The sequence below is a fragment of the Anabrus simplex genome, chromosome 1 (genome assembly GCF_040414725.1).
Source record: "Anabrus simplex isolate iqAnaSimp1 chromosome 1, ASM4041472v1, whole genome shotgun sequence".
NCBI classification, from domain to species: domain Eukaryota; kingdom Metazoa; phylum Arthropoda; class Insecta; order Orthoptera; family Tettigoniidae; genus Anabrus; species Anabrus simplex.
The window spans coordinates 1219543276-1219558333 of record NC_090265.1 but is presented as its reverse complement, the minus strand read 5'-3'; the positions used below and the strand labels follow the sequence as shown (position 1 = coordinate 1219558333).

The following is a 15058-nucleotide window of genomic DNA, read 5'->3' as shown; positions in this document are numbered from 1 at the left end:
CCGTAGTGTGGTTAAGCCAAATATGATTCCAGTTGTACTAATTTCAATTTATTTCTCCAGGATGTCCGTTGCTGGTTCGCTGAATTCATTCTAGGTGGGGAAAAAATTCTAAATTCTGCAAGTACTTTTTTATCAAACATGGAATTCCTTTATTGTGTTAATCTGAAATGTGTAATGTCTTAAAGAAGAAGTATTTGACTTATATTTTGCACTGAATATGTAATAATGTAATAATAAAATATAAAAGGAATGGGAAAGGAACGGGTACCAAGAAGGGAATTGGAAAGAGAAGGGAAAGAGAACAAGAAGAAGGTGGATGGATCAGATTTGGAAGGACATTAGAGAAGCTGGATTGGATGTGGCGGAAGTAATGGAGCAGGAAAAGTGGAAGGACAGAAAGGAATGGAGGAGGCTTGTTACCAACACCCGGACGACTGGAGTGGGACATTGATGATGATGATGATGGTGATGATGATGATGATGTTGATGAATATAGGTATAATAAAATGAAAAAACACGCATGGTGGAATGAAGAGTGTAATGTAGTAATACTACGCTGGCATAAAGCTTGGTTGTATGACCAGCAACAAGAAACTGAAAGTTCTAGGGAAAAATTAATCGATGCTAGACGATTAACGGCCAGAGAAATCAGGTGGGTTAAAGGTAACCATTAGAAGGAAACATTAAAATCTATTGATTAAGCTTTCAATCGCCATGAAACAAGAGACTGTTATAGGACATTTAAACAAATTTTACTCCCCCTACTCTTCTGATGAAGGATACAAACGGAAAGGTGGCCCATAATGATTATGACACTAAAATAATTTCGGCTGAATACTTCAAAACACTACTTAATAGTGATGAACCTGAAGATTATTTTGAATTTGATCTGTATCACAGAAATAAAACACCTCTGGAAGAGATCATACCACCAGTTTACGATGAAGTGCGTACAGCTATTGATTCACTTAAAAATTTTAAAGCGGCGAGAGAGAATCAACTAGTAGCGGAAATTTGGAAGAATGCAAATGTATAGACTATTTGGAATTTACATAAACATCTCATTGACATATGGAATAACAAAAAATTGCCTGAAGAATGGAATGTTGCAATTATACACCCACTACACAAAAAGGCAATAGATCAGATCCTAGTAATTATCGAAGAATTTCTTTTTCCTAAGATTTTATATTCCAGAATTCATGAACAACTTGATAGTGAATTTGGTGAATATCAGGGTGGTTTCCGTCCAGGACGAAGCTGTCCAGATCAAATTATCAGTCTTAAATGGATTATAAAACGTCAAAGGATTAGGAGCAAAAATTTAGTAATCACTTTTGTTGATTTTCAAAAAGCTTGTGATAATATCCATCGTGAATCAGTATTGCATATCCTTACTGAATTTGGTTTACATCGGAAACATGTTAACCTTATTGCGGTCACTTTTAGGAATTCAAAATCTAAAGTTAGGTTCAGAAATAGAAATTCTCTGAGCCATTTTAAATTCATACTGGTCTTTGGCAGGGAGATGGATTATCCCTGTTATTGTTTAATTGTGTGCTGGAAAAATTATGCGTGAATGGAATAAGATTGGAAGAAATATTAAACTAAATTGTCTCGCATTTGCTGATGATCTAGCATTATTAGCAAATAGTATTGAAGAAGCTAAATTTCAAATAGAGGAAATGGAACGATTAGCAGTGAAGGTTGGGTTGAAAATTTATTTTGAGAAAACAGAAACGATGCCATCTTTTCAATTTGACACTTCACATATTATGTTAAATAATACTCAGAAGATAAAGGTTGTAGACAAATTTAAATATCTTGGTGGGATTATAACTTGGAATGCTAACGAAAAAGCATCCATAGTGTACCAGGAAAAGTTCGGGGTGTAGGGCATGAGAAGGATCTCAGGTAGTGGAAGTTGATTTTGGAGCCGGTACAGAGCAGGATAGAATCGCAGGGCGAATAATAGATGGTTATACCTTTTCCAAACAATTTATTAAGAATGTTAAATGATTCAGCACCCTGCAATATCAATATAGGACTCAGATATTTTGTTGAAATCAAAAATGTTAACGTAAATCTTCTTGAATTCAGTTTATGAAAATAAATAAATCTCACAGATTCTATAGTCTTTTGTGAAAACACGAAGTGTCAGTTCTTCACCTAAAGTCTTTCTAAGCATTAATTCATGAAATGAACACACACTTATAATTGAAAATTGAAAAAAGAATTTAAATTTCTGTTGAAAGTTTCTCAGTTTGTTAGCGTTGAAATATAGAACACTTGAAAAATTAGAGTTCTTCTATGTAATATGAATATTAAATTTTTAATAAAATAAATTTATTATTAAAGATGAACTTTTGAGAAATGGTGAAAAACTATGAAATATCGTCACACGCAGCACTGAGTAAATCACTGTTCAAGATTGATAAGAAAAAGTCAGTCAGTTTGTGACTACTCACTTAATAAAGAAAATTTGGCTTACAAATGTTGATGGGAATCTGGAACATTCCGCGGGGTGCGGATGAAGACTCGAACTCGATGTTCCACGAAGAAACCACGTTGACGTCCCTCGATGGGTACCATAGATGAGATGATGTTGAAGGTAGCTGGATCTTGTAGAATTTCATCAAGATTTCCGCTGCTCGTGGAGGTGATTTTAGCACATGGAACGTTCATTTAGTGCAAGTAGTATTTACAGATGCTATCATTCACAGTTAAACACAGTTCAGTTCGTATGTTAATTTTATGATGTCAAATGAATGATTACAGTCCTTGCTGCATAAAACACTATTTTAAATCGTCACTGAGAATGTCCATAAATACGCAGTTCAAACACTTGAAAAAGTTACGTGTACGTCTCTGACCACAGTCTTTGAATCGTTATCCTAGCAGATAACACTGACTTTCTGGTGGTGATGGTATTATATTACTTTAGAAAAAGTTCTTAATATTCACCAAGTTTATCACTGTAGTAAGTCATGTCCTAATATGACACGTAAAATAAAGAGACACAGTTCAAGGATGTACTGTATTAGAAAAAAAAAAATGAATTCTAGAGTAGTTAGAGTTATTGTACACGACAGTTTCTGTTTATTGTAGTAATTTAATATTAAGTGAAATTAATTAAGTCCACACGTCGTGTTCTAGTTTGTGAATGTCCAATATTTAACTCCGTACTTCAATAATTTCACACGTGTTATACTCCGAAATGTCTGTGAAGTATATCGTAGTCGCGGCACGATAAACTAATTACGGTGCGACGTCTTTTACAAGTGCGACAGCGATTGATTATCCCATAATTTCGTCTCCGCGAAACGCGACGGAAAGTACTGTCTTCGAGACTGCACGGACATTCTGTACGAGGGTCAGTCTCCCCTCTGTCTCACTCACACACACATACTGCACTGCTCTGCACTGCTGCACTGCCAGACTGTACTGCTGAACTGAACTGCTTGTTAGCCTTGACCTAGTGACATATATATCTGCGCTAGGAGGGGTGGGGTTCCAAGTCATGTGACCGAGAGCGCTCGATGTTCTTAAACTTTATATTGTTATAACTCAGAAACTACTGGACAGATTGCTTCGAAATTTGCAGGATTTTACTTTTACGATGTCTGCTGCAATTTGGCGTTGGTCCTGTTCAAATCGGTTGAGGTGTTAAAAAGTTCACGAGAGAAAAATTCTTTTGAGAAATATCTGTAGGGGAGGCAAGTTTCAAGCGGTAGGTGACGTCACTTGGCCTCGCCTGGTCGGTCATGGAGTTTGGTACGTACTGGAATGTTCCTTCGCTCAGCTGATCGCATGGCGGACAGAAATCGTATGCTGAAATAAAGATTTTTCAATTGATATGTGCCAGGACCTAGGCCTTCCTGGTACAATAGATAGTAGAACTCAGAAATTCAGACGAGTGCAACATATTACCTGGCCGAGTTACAAGAAACAGTCTCTTTTGATTAATGCTAAATTTCAACATCATTACTCCATTGTTAAGCCAGAAGCAACATATGCAAGTCAAACATTATTTAAACTGAATATCCAGTCTACAACAGACAAACGGCAGAAAGTTGATAGAAGAATTCTTCAGACAATTATTAATAAAAAACATCAGATTGATTGCCAGTGGAGACTTTTGTCAGATTCAGTACTTTACAAAGAAAGTGAATTGATCATTGACATGATACAAAAAACGGAGGATTGCATTCTTTGGACACATATACCACTTATCAAATACTAGACTCCTGAAACAACTTTTTGATTTTTTTTTGGAATAGTAAAACAAAAAAACACATGGTTTAAAGAAATACAGATGGATTTAGATGAATTGAAAATGACTAAAGATCAAATTGAAAATATAGAAGAGAAACAGATTCTAAATAACAAGTACACAAGACCATCACTAAAAGTATCGCAGCATAAGCAGTATGTTATATCTGCAGAAGAACGGGCCGCAAGATCATCCAGAATGAAGAAGTTTTGGGAAAGGAAAAAGTTGTCAAGTGTTAAAAACTGAACTTATTCTTTGAAGACTTTGTTGTATAGGGTTTGATTTTGGAGTTTCAATGTAGGCGTAAACAGTGTAAGTAAATAAATAAATAATATATAAATAATACTGTCGACTGTTGTGCTGCCATATTGCTTCATTGAGTTTGGGCTCTGATAAATATGTTAATTAATTAGTAATTTTGTGTTAAACTTCCCAAAATTTTGCATATAACATCCCAGTTTATAACAGTCTTTTACATCCCTGTAATATTTTTAAAATAAGTTTTAGGTACTCAGTGTGTTTTGTGTATATCACCTAAGTTTAACCTAACCTTATTTTGCATGTGTTAAACACTAACAGTTTTGTGAACTGACATTGAAATGCAGTGAAGTGGTAGTAGAACTTTCTTAATTTTGTAGTGCTATTCCTGTACTTCTTGAAGGGTTGTAAAAATGTGGCTATGTTTTTATTCTGTTTGCCCTAAGACAATCCTTACAAGGTTATCCTTCTGAAAGTGTCACATGCCCCTTGTGCTAGTTCAAGTTTCCTTCCGTAGATGCATTAAAATGTCTAGGCCTACTTTAATATCTTGGTGCCATTCTCTCTTAGAGCATCATTACCAAATCATTAGTTCTGATTTATTTAATTTATCCATCAGAGGATCTTTTGTTTTTTTACCAGTTACCCAATGAATCTTAGTCAGTATATCAGTTATGCTGTGTTAAAGTTGGAACCAAAAGAACTGAATGGTTTAAGTTAACAAATGGTGTAAATCAAGGAAGTGCCCTCTCACCTCTGCTATTTATTGTGGTAATGGATAATACAATACAGAAGGTAGCACAGACCATTGAGGAGAGAAAAATTAATGCAGTGTTGTTTGCAGATGATCTGTTAATATGGGGAAACAGTGAAAGTGAAGTGCAGAAACAGCTAAACGTATGGCAGGAAGTTGTGTCATCTTATGGAATGAAGTTCTCAGCATAAAAGAGTGAAGTGCTGGTAACGACACAGAACAAGAACCGAGTGTATAATAGCTTGACATTACGGATACGATGATAAAAGAAGAATGGAAAGAAGTCAACTACCAACTGTGACACACTATCACATGCTTTGCAGTACACGGTTTTCACTATAAGATGTAGGCCAGCAAGAGATTTCACCATCCAAGTGAGGACTGTGTCTGTGAGTTTTGCAATGATCAATGTAGTTGATATCATGCTAGTGAATGCAGGGAAAGGCAAATATCACTAACTATGAACTATGAACTGAATAACTTGGAATCTGTACTGAGATAATTAATATTTATGGTTATTTGGTCCCAGGTTCGATTCCTGGCCAGGTCAGGGATTTTTTACCTGGACCCGAGGGCTGGTTCGTGGTCCACTCAGCCTACGTGATTAGAATTGAGGAACTATCTGACGGTGAGATAGCAGCCCCCTGTCTAGAAAGCCAAGAATTACGGCCGAGAGGATTTGTCATTCTGATCATACAGCATCTCGTAATCTGCAGGCCTTCAGGCCTAGCAGCAGTAGCTTGGTAGGCCAAGGCCCTTCAAGGGCTGTAGAGCCATGGGGTTTTGGTTTTGTTTATTTGCTGCAATAAATATTCATTCATTAGGAGGGGAGCAGTTGAAAAGAGCTGAAAGCTTTAAATACCTGGAAGTGTAATTGAAGGGAACAGAATGGAAATCAATGAAAGAGGAAGGTGTGCAAATGGATTCTTTATGAGTGTGGGAGGACTGATATGGAACAGGGATGTACAACAGAGATGTAAAGGAATTATCTACACGACCTATTTTGTGTGTAGTTTTGACATATGGATCAGAAACGTGGGTGATGGAGAGGGATAAAGGTAGAATATAAGCAGTGGAAATGAAGTTTTGAAAGTGAAATGAAATGGAGTGAAGTGGAAATGAAGTTTCTAGGTTTAACTACAATGGACAGACTAAGAAATGAGAGAGTTTGGGAAATAGTAAATGAGGTAACCCTGCAGGAAAAGATAGAAAAATCAAGGCTGCAGTGGTATGGACATGCTAAGAGAATGGGAAAAGAGAGGATACCAAGAAAGATGGAGTTAAAGGGAAGAAGACCTAGAGGAAGACCGAGGGAGAGATGGCTGAAAGGTGTAAAGAGGAGTATCGAGGCAAGGGAGGGAACTGGACGACAGTGAGAGAAGAGAAGAGAAGAGAAGAGAAGAGAAGAGAAGAGAAGAGAAGAGAAGAGAAGTGGTGAATGGACAGAAGACAATGGAGAGGTTTGTGTTCCAAGCAAACCCAGTATGTGGTTGGAAACTGCTCCAGATGATGATGATGATGCATGCCACCGGAATTTTGCCTTTTTAAACATTATATTCCTTCATTATGAATGAATTTGGATTGCATTTTTAAGTCATTTTGGCTATGTGTTAGGTCATTTTGGATATTTTTAGGTCTGTTTTAGGCATTTTATAGGTCTTCAACTTCCGAGCCCTACTCATAACACTTCATGACATGCTAATTGGTATTACAGAAATAAGGAAAATTTGGAATCATCGTACTGCAAATGAGGAAAGTTTCTGTCCTCTGATATAGAATACCGTATATTGTTGTGAGAGTAGCAAGTTATACTACAGTACATTCTTGTCCAGAGAGTCAGTAATTAGTGACTTTAAACTGTAACATTTTTCTTAATATGTTTAACGTCCCTTTTATGTTCTATCTTCTTTTTTTTTTTATGACTGGGTAGAACAGTCTTGTTAAATAGTGTTGTTGTACATTATGTTGTGCTTGAAGAATTCTAATCTGTTATTTTATACTATTCTAATAATTTAAGTGACAATTTGTCATGTCTTTAGGTTTTTATATTAATAAATATTTGTTAAAATAGAGTAAAACTTTCATCAGTATTCTGTATAAGAGACAAACATAAAAAATCAAACAAAATAAATTACCGATTGTGAATTAGCCCACTGTATGAGTTAACACTGATCATTGGTATTTTTAAAAATCTTTTTGCAATATAATCAAATGCTTCAAATTCATTATTTTGTCAAGTCAAATGTTAAAGGGTCATGAATCATATTTTATTTCATAATTGTAACTTCAGTAACATAGCAGTCTGACTTCTTAGTTTACCTTTGGTTCAGAGGACCCTGGATTCAGTTCCTAGCTGGGTCAAGGATTTTAATATAGCTTGGTTAATTCCTCTAACTCAGGAAATGGGTGTTTGTGTTCTTCTTAATAGATATCTTCATTTACATACAACACATCACACAACAAACCACCACAGAAATGCCCCACAGTGAAATCTTCCCTACCATATGGTTGGCATCAGAAAAGGCATCTGGCCAAAAAACTTGACTGAATCTATACAAAGTGCCGACCCCAGGAAATAGGGAAAAAGGTGAGGAGGAAGAAGAGGAACTTCATCAACTTAGCAAATACTTGAAGGAAACATTAAAAAATGAAAATATAATCAGGGTATTACACTATTTGATAGGATATTATCTGACATTAGAAATGCCAGTTAGGATTCAGTCAGTCAGTCAGTCAGTCAGTCAGTCAGTCAGTCAGTCAGTCAGTCAGTCAGTCAGTCAGTCAGTCAGTCAGTCAGTCAGACATGATGATGATGATTATGATGATGATGATGATGATGACTTTAAAAAATATTGATTTCAATATTAATATTGCATTTCAGACACAAACTCCTTTGTCAAAAACCTTGGAGCCTGTTCCTGGTCCACGTCACATATACATTATTCGCCATGGAGAGAGAATCGACTTCACTTTTGGAACTTGGATTCCCTATTGTTTTGATGATTCAGGTATTTACAACTTTAAACAAGTTTTTTTCTCAACACTACCAAAATTACAATTACAGTATAAAATAAGGTAGTAATAGGCATATGGTGAGTGTGAAAGGTGAAATTAGATGGAAACATATCAGTACAGTCGGTGTATTGAATTAACCTGTAATGTCATCGGAAGCATTAAGCTCTTTCTGAAGTGCATCTTCGTCAGCATCTTCTTCAAGAAGTAGGTTGAATTTCCACTCATCAAGTATACGTAATTCTTCCCGATTTACTCCATGAAAGTTGAATTTTGTTTCAATTTCAGCGGAATCAGGATTTTTGTGATCAGCTATCTTCTTGTATAACTGGTTATATGCACGACAACAAACACTTTGTACCTTCTTTGATTGATCCATATTTGCAAGATCATCCTGTCATGGTCGCCAGATGTTACGATATGTAACTAAACTAATGATCAAATCATCCAAATATGCCATAGTATATTTATTTTAGATTATTTCTATCAGAAATAATAATAATAATAATAATAATAATAATAATAATAATAATAATAATAATAATAATAATAATAATAATAATAATAATAATAATAATAATAATATATTAATATACATATAATATAATATACATAATATATTATTATTATTATTATTATTATTATTATTATTATTATTATTATTATTATTATTATTATTATTATTATTATTATTAGGTAAACTCTAAACTACATAGTTCACAAAGATGTCTTTTTAATACAAACATGGGCCATTTTTAAGAAAATGACAAAATGGGATAAATTAAAGGAAAGTGAACATGATAATATGTTCCCTTATCTAGGTGTGTTTTTATGATGAAGAAATAAATAATATTTTCCCAAAATCAGTGGAATCCATGCTTAAATATGTCATTGCTATTCTAAAAATCAAAGAAGGTCACACCAAGTACTAAAGCATGATTTTTCTTTACTTGCAGAACTTATCTTCTTTAGTTTGTATGTTTGTTACAGGGTACCTTTTTGGTATCTTGCTCAGATTTATTTGTACACTACTGTAGAAATGAGGGTTGATCTTGTCCATCAGTGCAGCCAATCACTGGCATGGCTTTGGACTGTAACGAGCAATGCTCAGCTATAAAAAGAGACAGAAGATAATTCTATCATGTACAGTATATATTACTGAATGGAAAAGTAAAGAAAAAAAAAATATATATATAAATTTGCTCCCTCTGCTCATACTCAACATTGTCAGTGGCTATTTTTTGTTTCACGTATGAAAATCAAAACTTCACTGGATGAATCCTGTGTTTCCTTATGTGGTACATGTTTTCTGAATTATACGAACAGTTTAAAGTGTTGTGACAACAGCCTAGGCTGTTAAAGTTCAATTTTTTGGACTGTTATCAGTTTGAAAAGCTTAGAGGGCATATACTAAAAGAAATAATTTACAGTATGTATATTGCTATTGTGCTTTCTGTTCATAGTGTATTCATGGGCTTCTAATAAAATTCTTGCAATTTAAGCTTTCAGCAGAGTCTGTCAGTCACTATATTGTACTTGGAATACTGTATTTTGGTTTTTTGAATAATTTTTTGAAAATTTGTAATGATGTAAACATATTTTTTTTAATAAAAAACACTTGTGGCCATGAGCAGACCCAAAAATGATTACCCTCAATAGAATAAGAATAAAACGCTCTCTACAGTAAGGTACATTAGTGGAAAATACAATCTGCTAGAGGCGAAAAACTATCGATAGTGCTAAAAGAAGACTCTCCTGCCATCTGTTGAGAATGCTGTAAAACATTTTTCCAAAGATATTACAATACGAAGGTTATACCGAAAGTTTTTAGCAGCGCGTAAACCGTAATTCTGAGGACAATGGGATTATTTTCATTTGAAAGAGCGATGTTTTTCGACCTTGGAACATGCGCACGCAACCCCTCCTAGGGGTAGTTCCTCCACAGCGAGGGAAGAAAGCACAGGCAGTGCTGAGTCAGACACGGTGCAAGATGGATCTGTCGCGCCGCGATTTTCGAGCAATGATTTTTTATGATTATAAAAATAAATTAAGTGCCAAAGAATGCCATTCTTCTTTGCTGCACGTTTTTGGTGAGGCTGCCCCTTCTAGAGCCACAGTTGGAAATTGGTTTCGCAAGTTTTCAAGGGGTCGGCAGTCAATTGAAGATGAACCTCGTCCTGGTCGCCCAGCAACAGCTGTGATTCAAGAAAACATTGATGCTGTGAGGGAAATGATCAAAGCAGATCCACATCTTACATTTTGTGACATTGAAGGGACCTTAAATATTGGGTCAAGAACAGCGCAGACCATCGTTCATGATTATTTAGGCCATACCAAGAGATGTGCCCGTTGGGTGCCACATTCTCTGACAGAAAGCCAAATGGAGGAGAGAGTGGACTGGTGTCATTTCATGCTAGAAAAATTCAATGGAGGGCAGTCCGAAGATACCTACAATATTGTCACAGGTGATGAAACATGGGTCTACCATTATGACCCTGAAACAAAGAGACAGTCTTCTGTGTGGTGCTTTCCTGGGGAGGAACCACCCACAAAAATTCGACGGAGTCGGAGCTCCGGAAAGAAGATGGTGGCAACTTTTTTTTTTTTTTTTTTTTTTACGAAAATGGGGTATCTCACCTCTGTGACCTTGGGCACACATCGTACAGTCAATGCTGAATAGTATGTGAATGACTGTCTTCCCAAAGTCCTCGCCACTTGGAGGTCACAGTACCTAAAGTCCAAGAGTGGGCACCTTCTGCTGCATCATGACAATACATCTGCACACAGGGCTGCCAGAACAATGGACTTTTTTGAAAGAGAAAAAGTGCGAATGTTACCTCATCCCCCCTATTCACCTGACCTGGCCCCATGTGACTTCTTTCTGTTCCCTAAGACCAAGGAAAAAATACGTGGGCAGCGGTTTTCGTCAGATGAAGAGGCCATTGCAGTGTACGAGAGTGCACTAAGTGACATCCCAAAAGAAGCTTGGACTGAAATGTTTTCTAAGTGGTTTCAGAGAATGGAAAAATGTATACGTGCTAATGGAGAGTATTTTGAAAAGTTGTAATTGTTGTTTCGCAAATCATTTTTTTTTCTCACACTCTGCTAAAAACGTTCGGCATAGCCCTCGCACCCGAGAAATTATAGGGCGATCGCAAAATGGACACTGCAGCTGAACGAGAATTTCTTGGGCGGTCCTGTTATGGGCAAGTGCGTGCAGCCCGAGAATGTCTCGGACGTGCCACTGAAGAGATTTATGAGCGATTCCGATTTGAATTTCAGAAATTACATAGCATGAAATAGTTGTGCTTTCTACTGATTTTTGTGGATTGTGTTCAATAAATGTTCTATTTTCAGGCATAATGATATGATTCGTTCCACTTTTTGAAAACTATCGATTACTATCGATAGTTTGCCGCCTCTTCAATCTGCCGAGTGTGACTGTAGTACCCCTTGCTAAACCATTCCTTTTATGAGTGAGTGTGGCCTCATGCCTACTACAGAAGCTGGAATTACATCCTGATAACATCGTCAGAAGCACTAAACTGAATAATAAATTTGGACTTTGAAATTTAAATTGTGATGCTTTGGATAAATCAATTTTTTCCCTTCAAATCATTTGTAGTCTTACTTTTGTATAAATTTAAATTTGTTTTAATATTTAGTGTCTTTTATGTAGAGTATCTCTGATGCGTATGTCTTTTATGTATCTTTTAATTTCTCAACTTGAGATATCAGACTCTATAGGCTATGCTAAATTAATTAATTTCAAAATATGAACAGAGCCAGAATTTTGTTATTGTTGTTGTTGTTGTTGTTGTTGATGATGATGATGATGATGATGATGATGATGATGATGATAAAGTGTATTTATTATTACAGGGAAATATGTGCGGAAGGATCTTAATATGCCAAAGACAGTTCCTGAGCGTAAGAGCTGGCCATTGGGCTTTTTCAAAGATTGCCCACTCACAAATGTTGGGATGCTGCAAGCCACACTGACAGGAGAAGCTATGAAGGAAGCAGGCATAACCATCCATCACACTTTCTGTTCACCATCACTGAGGTGTGTTCAGACGTGTGCTGGTGTTCTCACAGGTAAGCAACAGGCAAAATACAAAGTGCTATCTGTATACTCAGGACAGTTCAAGATGTCAGCACTCTTTCTCTTTCAGTGCTCTTACACAGAGTAGATACGAACGTAAGAGGCCGTGAACAAGTTGTGTTATGTGTAATGTGTTATTGTTTCTTTTTTGTTTTGTTTTTGAGTAAATGATCTCCCTTTCCAGGTAGTATTTAGTACCGTTAATAACATGTTATGTCGTCACCATAAGACCTATCTGTGTCGATGCGATGTAAAGCAGCTTGCAAAAAAAAAAACATGTTATGACTGGCACAAGGCTAAAGAAAGGTACTGTTAATTCAGAGTTTGATCGGAAATATAGGGGTGGTGATTTTGTGAATTTTGAAATCTGAAATTTAGCATTTTGTGGCATTTAAACATTTGTAATGTACCATTTTGAAAAAAACAAAAAAAACATGTGAGTTAAGTGTTGATTCTGATAATATTAATAATATGAATAATTGAAAATATTAATGTTAAATTAAAATTGCATTTGTATACAGGTAATAGTGAAATAAAAATGCATAAAGTATAATAAAATTGTGTCGGGCACCGCGGTGTAGGGGACAACGTGTCCGCCTGTCACCTGGCGGCCCCGGGTTCAATTCCCGGCTGGGTCAGGGTTTTTTAATTGTAATGATTAATATCCGTGGCCTGGGGACTGGCTGTTTGTATCATCCTTAGGGCCGTTTTTCCCAAATGAGTTTAAGCTAGGTTTATTTTAATCTGGTTTAAGTCTGAGTTTAAACTGACATTCATTTTCCCCATATTGGTTTAAACTTTGTATCAAGTTTAAACCTGGCTCAGAGTTAAACCTTCTATATTGTTGGTTTAAACTGCTGTTTATATTCAACCTTCTTGACATTTTATTAACGTATCTGTGATTTTCCTAATAGAAGGGTTAGTTTTGACTACCAGTACTGCAGCACTTTAATGAAAAACGTACTAAAATTATAACCTAGTATTAGCATTAGAAAAATGGGAGAATTTATTGAAGGCTTTGGTTAAATAGGAAATAATTTTGATGTGCAAGAGAGGTTAAGAAACCGCGTTCCAACAAAAGTTTACAATCTTGGAAAATCGGATGTAACGGAGTTCTTTGATGGATTTATAATTCATAAGCGAACAGCAAGGATTGTCTAGTATCGAAGAAGGATTCATTTAAAACGTCAACTGCACGAAATAATGCTATTTCGCTAGAAGCAATGATTCTGGTTGCTTTAAGATATGATGCAGCAGGCATTTTTTTCATTAACAACGGGGACCACAGACCATAATTGCAGTCTCCTTATAATATTATATACTGTAAAATACTGTTGGTGGTATGAATACTGTAATGTGAAGCAAAAAAATATTCCTACATAAGTCGTGTAATATGTATACTCTTCATGCGGTACCTGGTGGCTGTGGTCGCTAAAGCGTGAAGTCAGCATCGTCCGGATCTGTGACAAGACGGTTCGAATCTAATTTGTCTAAAATATTTTTACCATCAGAATGTTGACTGGCACGGTAGGAGAGGCGGTGGTATACAATTTCTAATCGCTAGATTGTATATTTATAGGATCAGAAAAACAATAAAGTATTTCATGCTTGCTAGTAAACTTGTAATAGAATAGATTATAGTTAAGAATGTTTCATCGTATCTATTGCCAGCATACCAGCAATAGAAATATTAATGCTATAGGGAGAAGAGTATTATGCATACAGTACAACATATCGCGAACTTGGTTATGTTATAAACGAATATGGAATCAAGTAATACATCTCAAAATAATACATCCTCAGTGGTCTGTCTGCTGGATCCAAGGTTTGTGAGACTGATCCCGGCCGAGGGCGATGGATTTTGATAGGAGATAGATCCCGAGCATGCTTGGAATTTGTTTACTTGAAATTCACATAAATGTTGATTTTCTGAGGAAAGGAATACCGTAGGTCTATTGCTGAAAGACCAGGATTTTAATATTTCAACGTTCCCGTGTGTTCCGTAAGACAATACAGACATCAAAAGACACGTATTAGGCCCACGGTACTTGTTTATGGTAAAGCATGACAGAGAAAAATAAGAAATAAAAGTGCGTTCCAATAAATTGTAGACAGCTAGAGGTGGAATTATATGACACAACACTTCGCACAAATGTAAACAATTTATTTATCAGTAAAGCTAATATCCCGCCGAATTTGTTCTTTATTCACTACGTACGATAGCATTAATTCGCCACAAACAGCTGATATTATTACAAAAATGTCGGTCATGAATTACTTGGCTCTGATTGGCCAATTCCAATCGACCATGCCTTCGACTATTCCTTCAGTGCAGCCAACGTTAGCGCCAACGACAGCTCGCCCGTTTAAACTAAACGAGTGTCAGAAATTGGTGGAGAAAATGGACTCAACTTTAAACTAGGTACTAAAGTTAAACGGGTTTAATTTATACCAGGTTTAACTTGATTTGGAGAAAATGGCCCTTAATGTTCCTTTCCTCCCATTCAACACATTACACTACCACCATTCCAAATACATACATATTCCTCATATATGGTGCCAGTAGGGGCAAAAGATCTTCATAGGTCGACGCCCCAGACAAATTGCATTTTTATATATATAAAAAAAGAATTGTACATTTACCTTATATTGATAT

The 15058-nt window shown here is 36.0% G+C and overlaps 1 protein-coding gene across 2 annotated transcripts in view; it reads left to right on the top strand.

The window, feature by feature from the left end:
- Positions 1-15058, top strand: part of Epp (Ecdysteroid phosphate phosphatase) — a 158943-nt gene that overhangs the window by 101742 nt on the left and 42143 nt on the right. For both annotated transcript variants that reach the window (XM_067137574.2, XM_067137575.2), the window contains exons 8-9: positions 8167-8293; positions 12180-12395. In XM_067137574.2, coding sequence (XP_066993675.2) covers positions 8167-8293; positions 12180-12395 — 343 coding nt within the window. The remainder of the gene's footprint in view (positions 1-8166; positions 8294-12179; positions 12396-15058) is intronic.